The sequence below is a fragment of the Syngnathus scovelli genome, chromosome 8 (assembly GCF_024217435.2).
Source record: "Syngnathus scovelli strain Florida chromosome 8, RoL_Ssco_1.2, whole genome shotgun sequence".
NCBI lineage: Eukaryota > Metazoa > Chordata > Actinopteri > Syngnathiformes > Syngnathidae > Syngnathus > Syngnathus scovelli.
The window spans coordinates 9,739,212-9,765,306 of NC_090854.1; the positions used below are offsets into that span (position 1 = coordinate 9,739,212).

General features: G+C 39.3%; 1 protein-coding gene across 2 annotated transcripts in view; it reads right to left on the bottom strand.

The window, feature by feature from the left end:
• Positions 1 to 26,095, bottom strand: part of LOC125973651 (receptor tyrosine-protein kinase erbB-4) — a 106,032-nt gene that overhangs the window by 53,269 nt on the left and 26,668 nt on the right. For both annotated transcript variants that reach the window (XM_049728071.2, XM_049728070.2), the window contains exon 2: positions 2,196 to 2,347. In XM_049728071.2, the coding sequence (XP_049584028.1) occupies positions 2,196 to 2,347 (152 nt within the window). The remainder of the gene's footprint in view (positions 1 to 2,195; positions 2,348 to 26,095) is intronic.

The window sequence follows — 26,095 nt, forward strand, 5'->3', positions numbered from 1 at the left end:
TAAGGTGTAGAAACCTTGTGAGTTGGTGCCAGAGGGAGTCATTTTGTAAATGAAAGCTAAGTTGTGTGAAACGTAAGCAGGTGTGAAGAGGATTGAGGACTTATAACATCAGGAAATACGGAACGACATCTGAGTTGGGACACAGTCTTTGTTCATGACTCCCAAAGGAAGTGGTAGAAAGATTACTTTGTACAATAAATGGCCATTCAATGTGTGGGATACAATCCAGATGCACCTACTCAATCCACATATGGAGGAATTAGTAAAACATTGATACCATATGCACGATAGCAGCCTGATGTATAACTTGACATAACGTGTGAGTGGTCGAGCGTGAGCTGCGGCCCACAGCAGCTCTTATCTCGGTACAAAAGGCCTCAACTACCGGACATTTCCCTTCCTTTTCCCATTTCTTAGTCCTACTCACATCATCGCCATCCATGAAGTGTGTTTATAACCTCATTCTATCTTTCCCCAATAGCTGTGCTCTCTGCTTCTGGAGGTGCGCCTTCACATTTATCTCCTTGTTATCAGCAGGAATAAGGCCAAGGATGGTGATCATCATGAAGTGAAACTAGATTCAAATCATACTAGCAGCTTGGAAATCAATTACTGTACCTTTAAACATAAATTTCTTGTTTTTGAAAGTCGTATGCTCTCCTAAATATTTTACCTTCCCCTTTTGTTTGAAGCTCTCAAAACACCTTCGCTTTATTTGACTAACTTTTGCTAGTTTGTTGGCATTTTTTTCTGTAAAAAGAAAATGACAGAGGTATGGGTGACGGCACCAGGTTAAATAAATAAATAAATAAACAAATAAATAAATAAATAAATAAATAAATAAATAAATAAATAAATAAATAAACAGTGATGATCAATAAAATTGTGTTTGTTCAGTCACTGTTGCAGGCCAGTAGTGAATGGCTTGAGGGCTTGAGATCCTCGATCTAAATCACTGCAGCTGATTACAACCATAGGGGTCTAATAGTTGCACTCAACCATCCATTATGCACAAACTTTTCTCAGTTGTGTTTTACCTCACAGGGTGCATTCAGTCAGTATTGTCCTTGATAACATAAATGGCTGTCCTATTGACCAATCAATGTTTTGTTTCATTGTTAATGTTCAATCACAGCTGAACTGTTACTGCACAAAATGTGACAACGCAGCTTACCATGGTTGGTGTCTAACTTCATTGAAAAGCCCAGGTGATTCATAAAGTAAAACTACTGGCCTGTTAATGCAGGAAGCACATAAAGTTTACCACCAAGGGAGTGCTCCAGTCCCCCAGATACACTGGAATCAACTGAAGCGGGACAATGCTAGTGCGGCACAGAGCACTTAACACGCTCTGTAATAATGTTGGAAGGTTCAGGGTCAAGAAGTTAACGTGAACGGCTGATTTCACCCTAAGCCGCTTTTTCTTCTTGCAAATATCACCACAATGACATCTGCTGCCTCCTCCACACCTCTCATCGCCGCCACACTATTATCACTCCTGTCCTGAAGGGCTCAGGGCTGACATCACCCGTCGCCACAGTTGCATGTGGGTCCATCAAAACAAAGTGGTGCATTGAAGTGGTGGATGACTCAGCATCAAAGCGTAGCTGTGAGGCAGGGTTGACGTTACTGTGACCAAAACACTGCCACTTAGGTCCTGATTGTTTAAAAAAATAACAATAGGAAAAGTGACACATTCTTTCTCAATCAAATGCATAGTTCATAAATGATGTGTGAATCATTTGAGACTGAAATACTATATGTAGGCTGACCTGATACTTGTTTTTATCTTGATAACATTGGGAGAACGTTGATTCTTGGATTTGAACTTTAAGGCTGTTTTAGCAATAACGAATCCGCAAATACTAATAATTGAGATTTGTATGACGTTTCATCATTAGTTGAAGCTAATTAGATTGCTTTGGTGTATCTTGTAGGCCTGTGGCATAGTTGTTTGGTCAAAATGTTTCAACTCAAGAGAACCAAGAGCTTCTTTTAATTTTAGCCATTAATTTATACAATAGATACAATTTGAATGATTTAGTCTTGGTTTGAAGCTAAGAAACAATCACTGTAACCAACACAGCCAATTAAATGCATATAAAGACAATAATGGCCAAAGTATGACCACTCGAGGCATATTGCCATAAACACACGTCACAATGATGTCATCGTGTCTGCTTTCTTGCCCTTACTCTGAGGAAAGTGAGGTCTCGACTCCGGTCAATGCTGGTGATTTCGAGATTGCCCATTACGACTTCACAACTCTCGTAGTACTTCCTCAGGGTGCGATATTGCTGCTCCAGGTCGGACAGCGTACTCAGCTTGTTCTCTGTTCCGGCACATACTAGGGAAACAAAAGAGTGGCATAACAGTGTTAATTCATAAAAGTCGCTTTGGAGTTTTCAACAATCACATCCGAACAATACTGCTTCATGCTTTTTAATTTTTTCCTCTCTCAGCATTTGGACAATAATATGTTATGACAATCTATACAGACAAATGAGATTGCTTCAGAGGAGTTTCAAATCTATTCAGATTTCTTCCAATGTGACCTGGATAATACCCGATCGAGGCACGAGTGATTAGCTTGGTTGCACATAGCATAATGTGCTGCTCAGGAATGATATATGGCAGATCTGGGTGTTTTCAATAACAGCTGAAGGAAGGTAGGGGGTAGGAGGCCATAAAGTGAGGATAGGTATAATAAACTGTTATTGCACCCTTGGGGAAGGCTACTGAGATCAGAGAAAAAGGATATCACAGTGTGACGTCTGGTTGATTCAACTTTTTTATGAATTATTTTAGGGTAATACTTCCTTTAAGTCTGCTTATCTTGGAAACCTGGACTTGGAGTAAACTGAATTTGAAATGGATTAAAAAGACAAAAAGCAGTCGGATTTCTAATGAGATGACTGAGTCTGAGAAGATGTGGTCCTTGACTATCAAATGAACCACGGCAAAACTATCTTGGGTTATCCATCCATCCATTTTCTGAACCGCTTAGTCCCCACGGGGGTCGCGGGCGTGCTGGAGCCTATCCCAGCCGTCATCGGGCAGTAGGCGGGGGACACCCTGAACTGGTTGCCAGCCAATCGCAGGGCACACAGAGACAGACAACCAATCGCACTCACACTCACACCTAGGGACAATTTGGAGTCTTCAATCGGCCTACCAAGCATGTTTTTGGAATGTGGGAGGAAACCGGAGTGCCCGGAGAAAACCCACGCGGGCCCGGGGAGAACATGCAAACTCCACACAGGGAGGGCCGGAGGTGGAATCGAACCCGCACCCTCCTAACTGTGAGGCGGACGTGCTACCCAGTGCACCACCGAGCCGCCCTTATCTTGGGTTATGTGAAGCATATTTTCAGAAAGCATGATCTGTTGCAGGTTTATCACAGGGACCTTCTTTGAGATGTCATTTCATTCTGTATGTGAGTATGTGTGGACCTTCTGTAAATAATAGATCTCAGCATGTACTATTTCCCTCCTCTCACTGCATGATTGAATCCATTTGTCTCCATCTTGACATCACTGGAGGTTTGCATAAAACAGCCAGTGGTCTTTTTATCGGTGTGACCTGGCCATCAGTGCGGAGTCTAAAAGCCTTGTGCTAAGGAAATAGAAAAAACAAATGGGTGATGATATTTTTAAAACCTGTCAACCAATGAGAAAAATCTAGCTAGGCTCATTCAAAGCTAGACTCAAAAATCATCTTAAATGGATATGCAATGATCCCCGACTCAAATCATTGGATTGTGTTCCAACACATCAACCTTACCAACAACGCACTGAACTGTTCATTAACATTAAATCAAATTACAAATATCATTTTGGCGTATAAACAAGTTTAATATTTTAACTAAGGTGGATGAATAAGAGGAGTCGGAATGCAATTTCTAAGGTCAGAGCAGTCCTTAGTCCAAATGAGCTTGTGTGACTAAGTGTGAGTTACAAGGCACTAATACTGATGCTAATCATGGCCTACATTAGAGTCCATCTGCTGTGCACTTTAAAATTCATCTGAAACAATAACTAGCTGAGAGGCTGTCATAACTATTACACTCTAGCTTCCGGTCACCAACCGACAATGGTGTCAGTGCCTCCATATGGTTCGCCATTAATTCACATTTCTGCTTGATAGGTCATATAACCTCCCCGGGGGAAATGTGCCACTGAAGAGAAATCTGCAGAGGCACCCTTTGTTTGACGTCATTGTATTGCATATTTTGGTGGAAGAGAAGTCATAGTCATGAAATTTGTAGTCTGTGCCAAAGATGCAGCGCAAGACCATAAATTCACCAAACAAAACCTGAAATACATTAAAAAAACGTCTGCCACAGTGCAAACACTACATTTGCGTGATATTTACTATTTCAACGTGTACTTCTTTTTGGCTCATACTGCAATCCATTTTTTTCATTCCTCATATCGCTCTACCTCCAATACAGTAGAAATCACAATCATATCTCTGGTTATAATATCTACAATGGGTGAACCTATAAATTATTACTATTAAAATGTCTAATAAGAGAGTGTAAGGTACTCCGTGACTTGCTAATATGTGGGCTATCTATCTCCATAACTACGGCCTGATGGGCGGGGCTAAAGGGGCTTTAATACATTAAAAAGCACATAGAAAGTTAAAGTCTCAATGATTGTCACACACACAACTGGGTGCGGTGAAATTTGTCTCTGCATTTAACCCATCCCCGAAGGGAGCAGTGAGCAGCAGCGGTGCCGCGCCCGGGAATCATTTGGTGATCTAACGCCCCCGATTCCAACCTTTTATGCTGAGTGCCAAGCAGGTAGGCAATGGGTCCCGTTTCTTATAGTCTTTGGTATGACCCGGCCAGGGTTTGAACCCGCAGCCTTCCAGTCTCAGGGCGGACACTCTACCACTAGGCCGCTGTGAGATGAGAACTGAGAAGTACGTATGGATATGCGCTTTTGCATGCAGTCAAAGCTTCATTAACATTCATACACACAGTCTAATTCACTGCACGGACTCTCTCTTGTACAATTGGCCATGGAGCAGTTCTGCTGGGTCGGTTGTGGTTAATGCACAATGCCGAAAGGCTCCTCAAGGGTACTTGTCAAGGGTCTGTGCGTGTTACTCATACACACAGCGAACCTTTTTCCAGCCAGTCTGGGGACTGGAAGGACTGACCCACCCTAGCCCCATCTAAACTTGTTTCTCTTGTCTCTGGGCTTATGTCACTATTTCCCCTTGTTTCTGTTTTCCGTTGCATTGAGAAGGCTTTCTATCAATTAAGCTAGAAGGCAAGATATACTTTATGCTTCCAGACTACACCGCTTTCCATCCCCCACGTGTAGTCCTCGCCATGAATCTTAATCTGGTCCCCAAACTGTTTCCATCAATTATGTTGGCTCCTACTGCTAACTTTTACCCCGGCTCCCATTTTTCCCCATTAAACAAATCTTTTTTCCCCTCTTTGCTGCAACACAATCGCCTCGCTCGCTTACACAAGAACGTATTTCTCAGCAAGCTTCAGGCCCTGCTACAGATCACACTTTGAATGGATGCATGAGGGCTTTTCCTGCTTTTACTGAGTTCAAAGCTTGTGCAAAAGTAGCGGTTTATAGTCCGGAAAATACGGTATGTCTGTCAGTCATTCTGCAGCCTGTCAGATTGTGACATAATTTTCCATACAAGAGAATACTTGTTACACTTTGATGCCGTGCATGAAGGTGTTTGCATGATAAGATTTATTCCATTAACCTACCGGAACACTCTGACAAGCAGTCAGGTTAAATGTTTACGTGGAAGACATCAAGATGACAGGAGAACACGGCTGGAGGCATTTGATTGTCCCACCGTTTCATTCTTATCATTTTTTGTCTTAACATTTTATAATGAGTTTTACAAAAACATTTACATTGCCTTTTTGGTACTAGAAATCGGATTTACGCAGACGTAGCCATTTCAATTTCTTAAGAAATTTCTTGTTTAAATTGAAATACAAAAAAATTATTTTTGAAGCAAATTACCCTGTATCTGTTTGCATGTGCAAATGAGCCAGAAGATGTTACAAAACAATAAAATGCAACATGAATACATCACAAGAAAGTGCTAGTTTTAAAGTTAATCAAATTAACACCAGAATATTAAAAGATTAAACTCATCACAGGCAAGGCTAAGCAATCCAGCATGGGTGGCAGAGAGGAAATTCAATGTTGCTGGAAATCCATGTTCTTATTAGGAGGAGACAAATACAAATACAGGTTGTAATGCAATATCGCACTCGGCAATAAATAACAAATGTCAGAAGCCGGCTGTAGTGAGGCAAAGTAGAGTGCGATTTCTCTCGGTGAATCAGTGTAGGCTGCCGTGATATAGTACGCACACTGCATCATACTGATACTTCTAATATTTATTGTCTGTGTAGCTATATACAGCAAAATGATCAGAATATTAAAAAACATTGTTTTTTATCTTTTGAGGCAAACACTTCTTGTAATGAATGTACTCGTAGCCAGTTTCTGTACAACATATCGTAAAGTTATAATGCTCATCACATTGTTTATGTTAGTGGTTGAATGGTGCACGGGCGGCTTGGTTCAAAATATATTGCTTTCCTAATTACACCAACTTCTATATTGTATGCCCCTGTGCCATTTTAATTAGCTAGGAGAAGTGCGGCACTGTGTGCGTTTCCAAAGGATGGACAGAATAGCTTAAGTGTGCAAATGATTAATTCTTGCGAGTCTGGATTCTTAACAACATAGTGACTTGCACATACGGACAATCCTCCAGTGGATTTGAATTTGTAGCACGTTTAAATGCCTTTCAAGCAATTTCAATTGTTTGTGCATAAATAGATCTTCGAAGGGCCACAGTATTTGTTGTGTTCTGGTGGGGTGTTGCTTAATTGTTTCTACTACCACACTAAAAGTAGTCGGCCAATAAGAGCTTAGTATTAATTTTCCTGAGCTACAACCAAGGGATAAGAGATATGCTCTCCTGTGGAAATGCTGTTTGGCAGCCACATTGATCAGAGACGATTTAGAAGGCTTACTGAACATTACGTGCAATTATCTTTGATGGTCTACATTTCCTTCTGGCTGTCAACACTCAATGATTCTCCACTTGAAGCTTTTATTTTGTTCTTCCAAAACACAACATGAATATCCCAGTCCAAAGAGTGCAGAGAGAATGAAAATGTCATCAAGTTGAAATGGATTCTCAATAAAGCTGATGGCATAGTACAACGCATTTAAAATCTTGATTGATTTTGAAATTCTTTGGCATCATTCATCATATAAAGCTATAGATTGCAAAGATTGTTTTGCCACGGTTGTTGACAGGCTCAAACTAAATGATATGTTTAACTGTCGGAACTGCAAATAATTTGCAGTAGCCAGAAAACCACATAAAAGCTTCTTCAGCATATTAAAACAATAAAACCGATAACACTCACAGGAATGCAGTTTGAAAAACACTTGCATAGAATATAAAATGAAGGAAAAAACCCTTCATATTTAGAACATACCCAAAATCGTATTGACGATAAATCAAATTCAACATTGTACTCGTACAAACCTAAATGTTTGTGTGACCGTTTCCAATTATTACTTTTTTTATGATGACATCAAATTCCAACAATATTTCCAGTACTTACACAGTCAATTTACTATGGGTGTTTTTCTTGGAGAGGACAATGTCCCAAAGTGTGTGGAAAGAGAAAAAATGGCCTGGCAGACTGCATAAAACAAACACGCACACGCACTGATGCAAGACAAAGAGCTTGTTGAGCAATGACTGCTCCACAGCACGTACAAGTTATGCTTCCTGACACATAATTTGATTTTAATGAACAACAAGTCACAATGAATAAAGCTCAAAAAGCCTGTTTCCATCAGTGTCCATCTGTGTAGCATAGCTAATAATAAAGTGCTTTGCGAATCGCACCTGGGCATGGTGAGAAGGATGAGTACGGTTAGTCACTTACTAGTACACAGGCTCCCCAGTCCAACGTGTTTATGTAAATAATTTACAAATGGAGTCATGATCTACTTTCATGTTCCAAATTCATTTGAACTATTTCTGATATATTATCAAAATTCTATGGGCACATTTTGGCTTGGTAGGTTGTCACAACGCATTACAATGTTGCAAATTCCGAAGCCATAAAAGCAAATACGCTTTAAGATTAGAAACCCTTTGCTCTTTGGCATAATTATTGGATGTTGTTTAATTAGCAAACGACAAAGACTGACATGCAAAATTATGATAAACTCATTACACTAATGCTCGAGGGTAGCAACTGAATCTGAAAAGCACCTCGAGCTTCATGCGGTCCTTATCAATCACACTGTAGCAACCGTTTGTTACAAAGCTACAATTTTTTTTTTGTTTTAACCTTATTACAAGTACAAATAATATTCAATAAAAAAAAGGCGGGAAGCCAACATAAATCCTCATCTTGATTGCGACTATCAACTTGTCATAGTTTGCAGAGATGGGATCATTGATCGGACAAACACATACCGTAATTTTCGGACTATAAGTCGCATTTTTTTTCATAGTTTGGGTGGGGGGGCGACTTATACTCAGGAGCGACTTATATGTGAATTTTTTCACAAATTTTCAAAATTCAAAAATCCGCGATGTAGTGAAACCACGATAAACGAACCGCGATGTAGCAAGGGATTACTGTCATGTGAACTGAAAGTGACGTCAGCAGCGCGGCGGTTGTTTACATAAAGGACAAAGGATTCAATCACGGGATGGCGAAGATGACGAAGGGCCCCACGTTTGAAGGATTTAATGATTTGGAGTGACACAAGGTTTGAAAAACTTATTTATGTTATAGTTATCTGATATATTTTATTTTGTGTAGCAACTTGTATTTGTTTTTATCGTTACAGTTCAGTAGTTGTTGGCTCGTTGAACTCTTGTTTTGTTAAATAAAGAGCTGTTTACCAAACCCACGTCTTTCCTGGTACTTTGTTAACGCTACAATATAGTTATATACTAGATCTTTGTGGCGCGCCCGCGGCGTTGTTGACATAAAGGACGAGGAATTTGATCGATGGATTTAATGATTTGGAGTGACACAGATGGTTTGATAATATTGTTGTAATATGATAGTTATTTGAAATATACTTTATATATCGTTATACGGGTCTGTGGAATAATTAGAAATGCAACTTATAAGTCCGATGTCAGCGGCGCGGCGCATATGCGGCTCCATACGCGGCATTGTTTACATAAAGGACGATTGATGGATTTAATGAATTAGAGCTCTTCTTCTTATCGTGGCTACAAGGCAGTTAGTTACAAGGCTTGGCTAGATGTGGTTCAGCCACAGCTGAACACATTTCTGTCCCTTCTCAATAAACTGCTAAGTCCGGTGCTGTGCAGGGCGGCTAAGATTGTTTGTTTTGTAGAGGAGAACCCTTCGATGTTCACAGATAGAATTGTCAATGCTGGTCGTGAGGAGGTTCCTCATTTCCAAGATCGAGCTTTGTGTCTATCTCCAAGCATGATGTTGTTTTCTGTTCTGTAGCTTTGTGGCTTGTAGCTTGCAGCTTGTAGCGTAGCTTGCAGCATAGCTTGTAGCATAGCTTTGTAGCGTAGCTTATAGCTGTGTTTTAACTTGTAACTTTGCTTAGCTTCATGAATTGGAGTGACACCGATGGTTCGATAAACGTGTTATTTATGTAATAGTTATTTGAATAACTCTGAATGTTACATCAGGCCCATTCTCAGCTCCTCGTTTGTGTATATGTCACGTTAGCATACCGTATCCTTTAGCCTGTTGTTGCTGGTTCATGTCTGTTCTTGGTGTTGGATTTTGACAAATAAATTTGCCCCAAAAGTGCGACTTATACTCCGGTGCGACTTATATATGTTTTTTTTTTCACTTTATTGTGCATTTTATGGCTGGTGCGACTTATACTTCGGAGCGACTTATAGTCGGAAAAATACGGTAGTAGACTTTTTTTAAGGGTCGTCACATCTTAAGATGGACTGTGCTCTTTACAAGGAGCATGCAGAAGATAAAGGCCGCTCAAAGAGAAGTGGTGCCGTTTTACGGTGGGTATGGTGTTTAATTATGTGGCCATTCAGTGCAAGCTGTCATGTTGCTCTTCCATTTAGATCGCATCTCCTCAGGGGGAAACACTTGTTCGTCTGTCTGCCGCATACCGTCACGGCATGGCAACCTCAATCACATCAAACAGACGGTCAAAGAGGAGAGAGAGAGAGAGAAACCGCCGTTTGGAGTAGTGTCGAACTGGAGCTTGAGTATATTCGTTTTTTCCTCCCCTTTCTCGTCCTTACTCTAATGTGCATGTGAGTGTGTGAACAATGAAAAATTAATTTGAGCAACTGGATTTGTAGAACTGCAATACATTATGTTTCTATCGTGACAGCAAGGCTTTGATTAAGCAAGTTTCTTCACTTAGTGGTGCAGTGTTGTGACGTTCGGGCACACACAAACAAAACATATTGACCTTTCTTTCCGCATGCCATCAGAACCAATCATCAATGAATTAGGTAAATTAGAGGCTGGCAAGGGCATTGAGATGGATATTCGAAAGGGAGTGTAATGAAGTCAATGGTGCGAGAGTAATGCCCCATCACCGGCACACATTTCCCAACACTTGCCACCCCGCCGCATCACCTCGGGGCATCGCGGCAGAAGATATTAAAAAACTGTGGCACATCCTTTTCAAGGACGATTAGACATTTCCCCCCTTTGGTCTCGTTATTTACAGACTTTCTCACAGTCTACCGAGACAGCTCAGGAGCAACATTTTTCCGAGCTAGCATTCACACGCGTCCTTGTTTTTGTGTTTGACCATAAACAGGCTGGCTGTTCTGCCTTCACTTGTTTTGATGCTGCATGAAAGTCTGCAAGTTGGAAGCCCTCTTTGACAACCACATGCTAACTGAAGACGATTCCCAAAAGGCCTGAAATGTGAAAAAGCTCATCTTGAACACGATACGCTTTGTGTACTGTGTACACACAGTTGCCGGATGGAAGTAGTTAGTAGTCTGTCATATTTCTGCACTCTCTTTTTTGATATTTTGGGATATACAGTATACATCTTTTAAAATTAACTGCATCCTGCTACATTGTCCATAAAAAAAGAGGCCTTGAGTTATAACAAAAGGTATTCCTTCTTTCATTTTTCATCCTTTAAGTATTTTTCCACTTTCTCTTGCACAGTCCGAACTTTTTTCCTGTTTAGGTTAAACGTTGCATTAAATACGGTGAACCCGTCGCTAACAAATGGAGAGAAGAGAGCAATCTCATGTGGCTTGTTGTGCAGTATTATGGTTCACTTGGAATTTTTATAGCCCCAATGGGAGAAATTACTTCGGGAAAAATACATAGAGGAACAGATTTACAAACTCATTACTGATTAGAAGGCGAGAAGACAAACTACCTGCGTGAAAGCGTTTTGTTTCAGTGATTCAAACTAGGTGCATCACTTTTTGACCACGTCTTAATCACTATCAAAGGACAATTTGCTATTGCTTAATGGGTCTGACTATTTCCTGAGGAAAGGGGAAAAAATGCAGAGCATCGAGGATGGCCTATTACTATGCCAATGGAGACACGATTGCAATTACAAATGTCAGGATGGATATTTGAAATTCATGCCCTGCCATTTAATTTAGTTTCTTACAGACCTTGATGTTGCTGGCACATCATTAAAGAACAGTTGACATCATTATAGGAAACTTTTGTTTCTTTAGACGGCTGAGGAATTGGATGACGGGGTGGGGTGGGGGGTTGCTTTATATCATCATGACATTTTGATATCTGTATGTGTTGCAACCTCAGGGTAATTTTGTGTAATCTGACATGAGGCAGCAAAAGGTCATTTGTGGGATATATTCAGGTCAACATTTTTTAACCAACTTGCTGGGATCTGAGTGAATGCCCCAATAAATTGTTTTCCGGGAGATGACATCATGACACTGGCTGTCTGTTAAGCCTACTATCACCCAAAGAAAGTCATTTTGTCCTCTGGCATCTGAGAACAAAATCCAAACTTTGTTGTTTTATCTTTTGCATATTTTTGATTCCAATCACTAAAGAGACTCCTTTGAGCTTTTTAACTACCAAAATCAGCCTTGTGGAAACAGAAGACGCCACACTGCATGTAGAAGGACGATTGCATTATGGGGCCACCTCCTGTAAAGCCACCTTCTGTCAACATTGGACCATATCAACAGATTCACTTCATTTTGGTGGCGAACACACATTTCCACCAAACTTGACATGTTAAAAACATATTTAGAAAATTCCAAGAAAAACTAATGTACTAATGAATGAGTAAGGACCCTCTCAGACTTCACTGTCTCTATTTAAATCAAATTCTCCATGACGCATGTTTGTGCCTGGTTTAGCGTTATATTTGTCAAGCACCTCTGCCTCACCTGTGCTTTTTTATACACTTGGCAAATGGGATTTGAATCTACCAGCGCTAACCTCCCTACCCCACCATTGGCAAGAGGAATGAAATGCTTAGCATGGGTAAAATGCAAAAATGTGAATGTAAAATGACGGTACTGTTCTTTTATCTCGGGTTTGGATGACTTGTATAACAGCTGGGAGTAAAGGGCAAGCCAGTCAATGAATCCCTATTTGGCTCTTCCTTTCTAGTGCCTCTAAAGGATTTCTATTTCATCTCTCTGACTGATGTATTTTTAAGCAGAAACCACAAGCCAACATAAATATGAGCAACAGTCCGCAACACAAACACTAAAACACTCGATACTTTATTAATCCTGTTGGGTAAATTTAGGCATCTCGCAGCTCACAGTCAATGGACTGAAATAAATCCATATGTATATATTGTAAATATCAATTCACCGTATGGGTGAGCCGCCCGCTGCGACTGTCACCCCAGCAGAGAACAGGCGCAGACAGCACTGTCCACTCTGACACCATGGTCCCCAAACTGTAGGGAGTCCATGGCATAAATGGCCGGTAGTCTCACAAAGTGGAGGAACAGTTGGGGTCTTCATAATAAGGACCCAGCCCACCACCACCCCTGACCCAAAACAGGATAAGCAGTGTTGAAGATGGATGGTTGGTTGGCTGGATGGATGCTTTTAGCCACTGATTTGAAGGTCAACTGGGGTAACACAGCAGCACTTCAAGCAAAGTCTAGATCTCTCAAATTGGCCCAAAAAAAAAAAAAAACAATGCTTGTCTTCTGAGTCCATCTCTTATCCATTTACTGTAAGCAGGAGTGATGAGACTGAGGGTGAAAGGTTCTGCCAGTGGCCACTGATCCCATTACAAACCTGTTTTTCCAGTGTGAAGGTCAAGCGTTCTGAAACAAGTGATGCAGGACAAGCAGAATGACAGAATGTGTAGGTCTTTGTTTGCGTCCATATTTATGTATGTGTATAAATATATGTATATGCATACATGTGTGTATTAATATACACATATACATTGCACATATAGCATATACATATACATATATATGTACATATAATTAAACTCCATTTTCTATAAACTCCAACAGTTTTTGTTTGGCCTTTGTAACACTTATGCTGCCTTGCAAATTTCTTAGTTGCTATTTTCCCAACCATGCAACGGTGCAACGGGTTAGGGGAAAAAAAAGGCAGGTCTTGACATTATTATGAATTAATGCAGAAAACCATTCTGCAGGATGGATAATAGTACTTAAGTTTTCATCCCAACAAATGCCAGAAGAGGTAGGCAGACAGACAGAAAGATTGGCAATTGCTTTTTGAGCCATCTGAGTGCAGGTGGTGCGTCAGGTTGAGATGAGGTCATACATGGTCTATGGCCCGGAGACGACCCGCTGTTTCTGCCTCATGACGATATGCAAGCATGCTGAAAGTTTTTTTTTTTCTGCTGCTGAGCTGTGCATTGTGTTTTACCACTATTGGGTTTTTTGTTACTCCCATATATAAGGACACAATCACACAATTCCATTCACTAACAAAATGCCCTTCATTGCAGACATACTGAAAATGGATGCACATATAACATCGGTTTCATAGTAATGTGCGCATTTACTCTCTACTGCCCTCACAAATACTTATTGGGACGAGTACCAGAAAGCCTAATTGAGATGCAGTGACTGACAAAATCCCATCTTGGGTTTGAGCAGTTATGTGTGCATAGCGATTATATTTACAGCTGTTAACAAACTGCTTTAGGGGCGACAGGGAGCAACAAAGAGGCAGCGGACGACAACGTAGTACTGATATAAACTTCATGGAAATGAATGACTGGTCCCCTTCCGAATGTCGAGCTGCATAATGCAACAAAGGAAGGGAATGATGTTTGCGTCAAAGTACTTTCTAATATTCATACGTTACACTCTCCCATTTAATTGCAAGCTGTCAGGATGCATCGGCCATGAGTGGCATCTTGGCGTGAACTGGGCCGTTTCCCCACAGCTGATGAGATTCAATGAAAAAAAAAAAAAAGAGCAAAAGAGGGAAGTGTGCTGCAGAGCGCCCGATGAAGTGCAATTTCAAGGCAATGGGAGTCAAAAACACATTACTGCAAGCGTAGCCTGAGTAAACCTGTAAACGCTGCAAATACTTTGTGCGATTCAGACCCATCTGTTTCCTCTGGAGTCTCTGCCATCATTGTCTGTCTATTTTCTCAATGTCTGTACTATCTTCCAGATAATGCAAGTGATGTCCATTGGTGGAATTATATAGAGCAGCTGTCACCATTCATAGTCTCAAACACTTCTGGATAATTCATGATATACAGTTCTTAGACATACAAAATCATAGCTAGTATGTCTGCAGTAGGTACATCATATTTTTACAAACTACACAATCAACTTTGAAAAGGTCGGTGGACAAATAATAGTGAAGATCTAATGCCATAAGTCAGCTATTATAATATGCAAGTATGTGATCGTTAATAATTTATTTACTCTTGGACAAGCATTACAATAAAAAGAGGGAAATACAGATTAAAAAATAAACTTCAAATAATTTCCAATTGAATAAACTTTAAAGGTAAATATATGGAGTGTATTAATCATTATGTATTAATATATGTAATGTCCTGAGGAGTAAAAGGTTTGTTAAGTAGCAGGAAGCTGTGATTCAGTAGCATTCAGCTGTGGATTTTATTACATCTGCAATATAAGATGCAATGATAATAAAATGGCTGGGGATTTTATCTTGTTTAGAAAAAAAAACAAAAAAAAACTGCGGTGTGTCTTTCCATCGAGTTTAATTAGGTTCCTTACAGATGGTATCTCCGTCTACTACAAAATTCCCTTAAATGGGCTGAAATGAATTTCTGCAATTTCCTTAACAAATGCTTTCAGTGTAGAGGACGCTCAGAAAAGATTGTCAGGTGAAAATAAGAAAAAAGTAGAAACCAAGCAGTCATACAAGTTATAATACTCGACATGACAACTATGGCCAAATTATGTGGCATGCGACCCACACACAGCATATTTGTTGTGAACATCTGGAGCTGAAGTCAACTGGAAGTCAAAGCACACAGCTGGCAGTGAACCAAAACAGAAGGTGACAAGGTTGGGCACTCACAGCGAGTGCCATCATTGACCTGCTCTGTCCCTTTAAAAACTTGCACTCCCAAATTTAACACAATGACTTTGACAGTAAGTCTCTGGTGGAACAGGTTGAAAAATAAGAACCAAAGACAAACATAATTCATTTTATCAATGTGAAAAGGGAAAATTAGCACGGAAAGGATTGGATGACAATATGTAATGTAATATATTACACAGAATATAATAGTTTTTACTCACCCAAAGTCAAGATTCTATAAATTGTCATTGAGTAAAGGTAAAATAAAAGGCATGCAATTGCGCCGGCAACATGATACGAATTAGCTTATCCGCCTCGCCATTCCCCGCAGTTGCAAAGAAACTACAATATTATGAAAGGCGATACATAAGATAATAGGTTTGTTTTTGAGTGCCACACAGAAATTATGAAAAAACAATATTTGTATTTGAAACCTGACACCATGTACGGTTAGTCAACACCAAGCCATTGGTGGCTGTTGTTTTTGCAACTTCAATTTACCCAGGATAAAAAAAAATAATAAAAAAACAAAAGTGTTCTTTAGTGGTACTTTTCCACACTATTCATGCAAAGTTGGAAGCATCACACTGTCCAAAATGTTTTGATGGGCCTGAAGAATCATCGGAAACTTAGGAGTCATTGGTGTTAAACAAATTCTACAGACTGGAAGTCAAGTCTAATATTTCCTTGTAATGTATATATGCTATGTCTGACATAACCGCATAACTGCTAGGCATCTCTAGCCTGGATCCTGACAGCAGTGAGAGCCGGCCTACAGATCACACTGGACAGCAGTGGAAGAATTTTATTTGGGGTGTCAAAGTGGTGGCCTCAACAAGTCTGTTTCAGTTACAAACTTATGCGGTTAGATGCTCCAGACGTGATCGCAGTTACTTTAAAATTTCAAGCTCCAGAAAATATGGAAGCCAACGATAATACCAAGTGCAGTTAGAAAACCATTACAAAATGTTTTTAGGACACAAAGCACAGAATAAAAAGACAAGTGCCCCACAGGTGCAGCATGCCTACACAAGATGATGAGCCAGTTTGGGCTTGGCAGAGAAAAGATGTTTACATCTCCCACGACACTTGTTTCATGCAGCTATTTTTTCCCCCATGTCGAGGGTCAAGCCTCTAAAGGTGTGTTACCATTTAGCGCAATGAAGACGCGTTCTGCTGCTGAATTGATTCCGTGGGTGGAAGACTAGCTATCTCCTCAGCACGTAGCGCATAACTCCATCAGACTTGCCTACATCGTCTCTTGTTCTTGTCCAAAAACCAAAAAGGGTGAACACAAAAAAAATCTTTCGAGGGAGGAATGTAAAACCTTCCTTGAAGGGGAACTCGGGCTCTCCATCTATCTTTTTTCTCTCCCGTGGTACACAAAGATAGCTGCAGACAGGCGGGTAGAAATCAATTCCATGGAGCCATAAGATGAAAGTAAAGAAGAAAAAGGAGAAGAAAAGGAAGTGCAGCTGTATGAAGATTCCGACCAACGAAAAGCAAAAATAAACATTTTTTAGCAGGTTTTCAACACCAAACATGAAAATGTTGCCAACTTAGAAGGCAAGTATTTTTGTTGTAGCCTAAATAAAAATTTTACTTTTGGTTCTTTCTGTCAAATCGAGATTCATCTCACAATTGTATGTCAGAAAAAGTATTGACTTCACATAATACCGATATAAATATGTATATATAAAAAGGAAGAAAAAGGAAGAAAAAAAAACATTGGCCATAAAAAATTTCTGGAAAATGCCAAGGTGATATAGTAATTTAAATAATAATTTAATAATTAATTTTAATTTGATAAAACTGAAAGCATATAAGCATTATTAAGCATAAGTCAATTATGCCCAAAATGTATTCCATACTATGTTTACTTTTATCATGTGAATCGCAGCAGTAATTCAATTCAGAGTATCTTTCCTGTTTTCTTGGTTTCATCCCCAAATATGAAAAAAATCTTCTCATCCGAGCAGATTTGAGGTGGCAAGATATCATTAGATTACAAAGCTCATTTCACTGCAAGATTGCCGCTTGACACACTAGCGCCCAGGTTGGTCGGGCATGCAGATGGAGCCGTGGTCTGCCGTCGCTGGCATTTGCAAAAAGGCCACTTCCGCATACTAGACACGACAAGCTCGAGCACCATCTGCATCCCATCATTGTTCTGTGGACTGAACATAACAAATGCTTTCCAAGCCACTGAGGCAACTGGACGTTTTAGAAGCCAGGCGGCAAAAAGTTACACACACACACAGGTAAAAACCATTAGTACGACAGCACTAATACGGTTTTCTCCGCTGTCTGCGTCTTTCTCCGCTCAAGGAGACCACTTGCTGGCCCAAGCGCTGGCCCTTTCTGGGAAGAATACACACTCATTCAAGCGAGATAAAACAAAGACATGCTTGAGGGTAATTGAATGTGCGAGCATTACCAAGGCTGTAGATGGGGTGAAAAAAACATGAAAGTGCCCAGCGCTACAAGGCTAGCGAAGGCGTCAAAGCTTTATTAGCTGTGTGCTTGAAAGCAGGCCTACTTTCGCTCAAAGTACTCAGCCCTCACCCCTTGAGCCGAGAACATTGCAACCTCGAGTCTCACCGTGCTAAGGGAACGAGAACTTGTGTCGGCTGTCACGGTACAGAAATGGCAACGGGCCCTGCTGAGGTCCTTCTGAACACATCATGGACACTCAACTATTGAAAACCTAATTCAGACAAGAGTTTGTATTTTCCAAAATAATGTATCAAGTGGAAAACGGTTCTTCCATGCAAATTCAATGCAGTCTTTCTGCTTATCATATCTGTATGGCCCTTAGCCACCTACGAGGTTGCCAAGGTATCTACTTTGTTTTGAAAAAATAAACATTTTCCAACTTATGTTTTTAACATATTGCAAATATCTCCCACTCCTGCTCTTTTCAGATAAATTCGTGCAAATGTAATCTTGTGCACCATTACAAATCATCCTGGTAACTTTAGCATATCAAATCTTTTCAAGGAAAACTGTGGAGATTCTTTTAGAAATATAAAGATAATGAAAATATTTTTCTTTTTTTTTAGTCATAGTCTTTCACTTTGTTCTTGTTCCATTTCTAGCTTTGTTTCATTTACCATGTGTTGTTATTTATACCTATGACGTTTCAGAAAAATCCACCTGTTGTTGAAACAAACTCTCAATAAATGTCAATAAATATATTAATATACTAAATTATTATAATTATAATTATTAATACTATGACACATTCAGAAATAGTGCAAAAAATACATCTAGAAAAGTTTAGTCGCATCAACCATTCCAAATGTGTTAACTAGACTGACTGCCATTGCAACTTCCACTCTGTGAACTTTGTTGTCATATATTTATTAACAACCTCTTGGCTCGTTTTGAACAATTATGTTCTTTCTAAACAGCAAGGCAGGCCAACCTTGGAAAAACATGAAATACATGACTGCTAAGTGGAAATCGATGGCATGAAAAGGGACAAGAGGAGGCACGGAGGAGGTCAAGACAGCCTTGGAGTTTGAAGGGAGGGGGTCATTGAGCTTATGTAGTGGGTAAGATGGTGGGAGGGGGGGTGCGGGGGCATCTGTCTCATGCTTAATTTGCCATCTGTGAGGAATTCTATTGCCAGGCTGCCTAATCAGGCAATCCATCACATCCCAACAGAAATACTGTCAATTACGCAGTGTCAGAGGGGCTGACAGTGGAGTGGCCTTGATGCATTTCCGGGAGGGGGAACAAAGTTGTGCGCACAAGAATCACTGTGTAAGTCTGGGAATTCTGGTTATTTAACTGGCATCGGCGCTCAACGACCAATCAGAGAGAGACGTTACATACATCACAACATAACCGAGCAATCTACAAAGATGCAGTACGGTGTGTACTGAGGGATATTTCAGCATGCTCATGAAAACTCTAATTGACCAAACCTCTCATATCTTTTACTGTATAAACCATCAAGAACAACAAAAACAAACCAATTATTTTTATGAACGCTTGTCTCACAGTCTTCAGACACCTACGGATAACGCACCACTGGTGTCTAATATGATCGGTATTTCAGTATTAATATTTACATTTAGTACGAGTACATGTTTATGAGTGCATTAAAAAATAATGAGATGCAGATTTACTCTCCCACTTGGAACTGCTATTAACAACTCCAACTTAACAAACATGTGTTCGTTATAAATTATAAAAAAAGAAATGTTACTTTCAGTTCTTCCCATACAAGCGTCCCTACGGAGAATTGGGTGTCAATGATAGTCTGCATGTCACAGTCAGAGAGAAGTATCGGTTTCAAAAAGTATCTACATTGCCAGGTGGAGCCCATTACTTTCGCTCAACCGCTAACATGCCCCCATCGGACTAATTATTGAAGAGTTGAACCTTCTGGGAGGATTAAATGTACAAATGTGCTCCTAAACTGAAAATGGTAAATGTCAAGGGAGCAAACGCAGTACTTTTTCTTTTCTGTATCTCACACTATGTAAAATGTATATCGTACACCCGAGATAATTCCACTCCTTCCAATAGCAGAGATAAGGCAAAAGCATATCGCATACAAATAAGCACACAACATACCATAATGTTGTTTTCATGTCAGTGAGTTGCGTACACACATTAAAGATTACCATCTGCCAGAAAATAACAGAACATAGACAACAGGCATTCAAAATATCTGCCTTGGTGTGATGCTGTGTGCATAAATATGTATGGTAATACAAAATAACATTATTATAAGCACCTATGTGCCTCTGTGTAAGATTTATTAAGTCAATTAAAGACATCTGCAAAGGAACAAGGAGACAATACAACTTGGAGTGATGCGCCACACGAGACTCTACGCTCAAAAAAAATCTAAGCTCCCTTTTCAGTCAAGGCAAATATATCGACACACATCATTAATGAAAAATCAAATTAAACATTTACCAAATTTTCAAGGAGCCGCAGCGGCTTGTGCATCCTCTGAGTAGAAACTACCACAAAAGTATGTCTGACTATCTTTAATAGATGTACTTCCACTTCATCAGCTTGCAAAATGCACTCTAATCATCTTTGGCACTCAGGTCATAAACAAATTAATTGGCCTGCCAAGTATTTCTCCTTCGCAAAACTGTGTCCTTTGCTATTACAGATACATACAAACAAACCCGTATACGCACAAACCTGTGCGCGATTAATGCTGAAATGAACTGTATTATATTACATAGACATATAGATCTATGTTTTGTTTCATCATATCCAGCCTTTGTATTTCGATACAATTACTATGTAGATCTGAACTATTATACAGGAAATAAACTTTTTTATCAAAAAGAAGTTGGCAAAAAATGAAGTGTCAGAAAGCGACACTAAGTGAGTCTTTTCAAGCCAAGTAGCGGAGGGAAATAAAAGACCTCAGCGATGCGTGAAGTTTCTATCTCCGATTCTAAATGAATTCGCTCGAATTTGCATAGGTAGATAGATTAATGGCACTTGTTGAATTGAATAAAAATGGGACTCGTTCTCTGATAGATTCAGGAAGACAGATTAACCTTAAAAAAGCAAAACAAAGAATGATCCATTGAGGAAAATATCATATGAATCATAATTTTTTGCACAAGGGCATCTCAGTAGCCAACAACTGCTTCCACTTTCATTTGTCGTCATGGATGAGCTACATACAAGACAGCGTGCTTGGGTTGAATTCCTGTTATGTGTTTCAGGGGAAAACAGAATAATAGGTCTAGCCTTCATTTTTTTTCCCAAGGTTGCCTAAGTCGTGTTTGCTCCATGTGATAGGAAAAAGAGATAATGATGACAGAGAGATTATAAACAAGGTTTTGAATGTATTTCATAGCGATGGAGCAGAATATCAATGACTTGCGTTTAATTCCACTTTCAACAGATTAAGCACGAAACTTCGCTCTCTGGCTAACCTTACACCGCCTTTTAACCTTCCCTTGCATTCTTGTCATAACACCATCATCAACGCAGACATCTGCTCTCCGGTTTAATTATGTAAATAGCTTTTGAGATATTTTGTTTTGTTCTAAACGCTGCTCGTAGCTGTGTTTAAAAAGGTTAATCAAGTATATTTGTTGGGTCAAATGTAGTCATGAAATGAACACATGCACCTTGCTCAAAGGATCACATGGGACATTGGGTTCTAGTTGGAAAAAAATAATGTATTTGGGCTTAAGAGTAGGATCAGAGCAAAAAAAAAAAAAAAAAAAAAGGAGGAGCTATTGATGTTCCCATCTTTTTCAGCACTCAGGAACATCCTGTGGTGACGGAATTTAAGTGGTAAATCCTTTTAATCTGCTACTTCAAAAATCATCTCACTTATGACACTGTCTGAAGCAGCTAAACCAAACGTAGACTGGCTTGATCTTGAAATAATAATTCAACGACACGACTGTCACAGATAACATCAATGTGGTGTTCACAAGAACTTGAAAAATGTAACGAGAAATAAATATATTTTGTTATACGAGCGACAGTATAAGGTTCTTTGTGACTATAATGGATATTGTATCTCATGTAAAAAAAACAGTCTCTTCTGAATGTTAATCTATTTGTTGCCCTTTTTTCTAAAATCCAAATTAATCCTAATGTAAACTGAAATAAATTAAATTTATGGTTCCTAGGTCTGTCTGTTTTTCAAGAGGCAATATATTTACATACACTATCCTCTTCCAGACAAAGCAGCTTATGGTAATATCATGTCAGACAGTATAACATTGCACCCACAAGCCTTTCTCCTACAGGGAAGTTAGTCAAACAGACATATGAATGTCAGTGTTCTTGTCCAACCTCCCCGTCGCGAGGTTATCATCTCTCGACATCGCAGCAACATGCATCATGTTTGATGACTGCAGGGGACGATTCATGTCTACTCCCATCCCTTGCATTATAACCACTACACCATCAATCAAGACATCCTTGGACATACCAAATATATTGTACATACTGTGCATGCAAAGGCTTATGAACATGTGCCAGGTCACATTAAACAGTAGATATCTCACTGGCACGCAAACATGAAAAATGGAAGCCCTGCTTGTAATCATTTACAGAAAAGAAGTCTGGAATTTATTTCCAATTTTGAGGCCTCTTTTTCAGCAAATAATCATCCATTACATTTACATGACATTGCGTGTGTGTGCGTGTGTGTGTGTCTTCCCATCAAAATACAAGATGGCAGCAAAAAGTAAAAGTCAAGCTACTATCAAAATAAAACGATTGGATAAAAGCAGGAAAAGGAATATAATTACAGAAATGGTACTTGGAAAGTCATTTTACAAATGAAGCATCGTGCACAGATGAACAGTGCCTTTTTTAGCCTGACCTGGAAAACTGAAATTATGTTAAGAATCATATTTTACTTTATTATCAATACAATATCAAGACGATGTAGGACACATACATGGTGTAACAATGAAATTCTTGACCTTAACTGATTTTGCTCTTCCTGATACAAGGTACAATAGAATAAAAGAACACAAAAATTATGCATGTTCCACCCTACCATGTATTGACCTCTTTTTTCATAATGATTGCACAAAAAGGTATCGAACGTCATAGTTGAACACGGATGACCTGACCTGCAGTACTTAATGGCACTAAAACAATCGAACAGAACATGCTCTTAAATGTCACCATATTTAAATGTCACCAAGTGGAGGCATTTGACGGCAGACACTATGGAATCTGAATTTAAAAAAAAAATAAAAAATAGGGGGGGAGCTGGAGATTACATGTGATTTAAAGAACATTCAGTGACTTATGGAAACATAACAGTTTCTTTACCTTTGTCTCCACTCTGCAATGTGTCACACTCTTGGCAGTTTTCCAAATCACAAAGAAAATAGTTAGCGACATTTAGCACCATGAATGGTAAAATGGGGCCCACACACAAAAAAAAAAAAAAAATAACACACAGGAAAGTACAGCACCTCCAACACAAACATTGATTACATTTTAAGTCATGGAAATATTGCCAGTAAACAAACCCTCGGTGAGGTAATCTTGAATCACAAAACAGCCTTTTATTGCTCTTTCTTTTTTTAAATAGCACAGAATGTTTTAATGCCTGGCAGATCCGTTCTCGGGCAAAGATCGTAAAAAAGAATGGGTCAGAGTGTTCAGATGGTCTGCCAGCTAATTAATTTCAAGTCGAAGGGCCGTTATTTTGAAGTGGAAACCACTCGCAACTGAAACTAACAGGACCAAAGCTACAGCTCACTCTAAAGCCATTTAACTCACACTAATCGGTGCAAGAGCAAAAAAAAAAAAAAAAAGTAGTAGCGATATGCAAGAGAAACCAAAACTTTATCATTTATTTGTAAAATTAAATTGTGTGACAAAATTAGAATGAGACAAAATTATTATATATTAAGATATTTTCTTGAGAAAAAAAGGCATTTAATTTCTTAAAAAACAAAAATCAAGGTGTGTGTTCGTATAGCATACACGTGTGCTCTTCTTGAGAAATTTAGCTGCCAAAAATACAATATGAAGATTCAATGAATACTTAACAATTATAATTCGGCGTACATATTTGTTCATACTAAATAAATCCAACATTTGTGAGAAAAAAAAAATACAGCTCCAAAGTGGCTCAAAAGTTCAGAAATGCAACTGCAGTCATGTCATGCATGATGTAACACAAAACCTCAGCACAAGAGCTCAGCCCAGCAAGCCTCAAAGGATTTATTCTTCTTTGGCTTTTACTGCCCGGGTGTTAGACGAAGAATGTCAAAGGAGAAGAATAAGAATATACATAGCAGAGATATTTATTTTTTTGTTAGTTTTATGCTAGTATGACGGTTAGGATTAACAAACTAATGTGTTTGCCTGTAAAGTGAATCTTTATTTGACGGGCATCAGTTACTTGTGCATTACTTGAAACTGTGCATTAATAATTTATAGAAATATGTCTATATATCACTCACCATGCTTGCACAAGCATTTGGCACGGGAAATACACGGCATGCTTACGTGTGAATCACGCTGCGTGTTTTTTCACCGTTTTCACCCAATTTATAGATGTGTGACTGCTTCGCCTTTGATTTGCTCTTGTGCACGTGCACATGAAGTCCAGGCAGCGTCACACATTTAGTAAAGATAAAAGCCATGGAACAAGACAGCAGCATTTTAAGCACTGCGAGCTACAACCACAGTGTGCTTGTAAGCATATGTTTATTTGTTTGCAGCTACTCGGTGTTGCCACTTTAAGTTAGAGTCAGCTCCTGCTTAATGTCAACATTAAGTCACTCCCTATAAAATTCTCCCTGTGTTGAGCAGATTAAGAGGTGAATTTTGTCAACACACGTCCATGTGCACACCACTATATTCTTGTGATGGCCACGAATGAGTTTAAACATCCAAGTTCAAAGTTCAGATGAGGCTGAAGAGCAAATTAAGGCAAATTGACTTGCTGTGATTGAGTTTGTTTTATCACATTCTTCATTTCTCCTTTACTTTTTTTTAAAAGAAAATCTATTTTACCTTCAGGATTTAGATTATATTATTTTATACTTAACTGATTTGGTTGGAGCTGGTATATTTAACAGAAGAGACAAGTCCATATATGAATGTGCACACACAACCAGACAAACAAGACTGCAAGGTCTGCCAGCCAAGTGCCAGAAAACCATGCCAACGGCAAACAACAAGCTGTGTGTGTGTGTGTGTGTGTGTGTGTGTGTGTGTGCGCGTGTGTGTGTGTGTGTGTGTGTGTGTGTGTGTGTGTGCGTGTGTGTGTGTGTGTGTAGTTCCCACCTTCCCACTCCTGCACTTCATAAAGATGTCAATAACACACCTGCACGTATGCTCACACACAAACACACAACATGGGAAAATACACATTGCTGTTGACAGAGACAAAAACTCGTACAGACTTCATCATGTTGTTGTGTCTCTCAGCCTGTCATTGTTGCTCTGTTCTAAGTTGATGGACTATTTTCTTAAAGGTTGGGAATGCATAGTACTAACCCCAGTAATAAGTAAAGGTTAAAAAAAAAAAAAAGTGCTTACTGTCTAGCTAAATATAGTTCAAGTCAACCATGGAACATATTTGGCAACTTTGTACATTTCTCAATATAGCCCAAAATGAATGTTTTACTTATCACTGTTGACAGATGGAATGATCATCACATTACCTGTAAGACAAGAAAGATACATACAGTTAGACATATAGACAATAATTCTATTATTTAAAAATCAATCCTGCTTCATGACAGTAAACAAAGCATTCTCCATTTTGACTGAGGCAATGTTTTATTTCAAAGCTAGTAACATGAAGGCAGAGGGTTAATGTTTTTTTTTTTTTTTTATGGGGGGGTTCTCACTACTTGCTTACCTTTCCTGCAATTTGGCTTTACTTTTTATCTTTTTTTTTTTTTTCCCCCCAGACAGACCGGTTGCTCATTTAGTTTGGCAGCAGCAGCTAAATCCAATCTCACTGGTACAGAGGTCCCACTGATATTTAACCCATTCACACCCATGAGACAGGAGAATCAATCACCGGGTTTGAAATAAATTTTAAAAA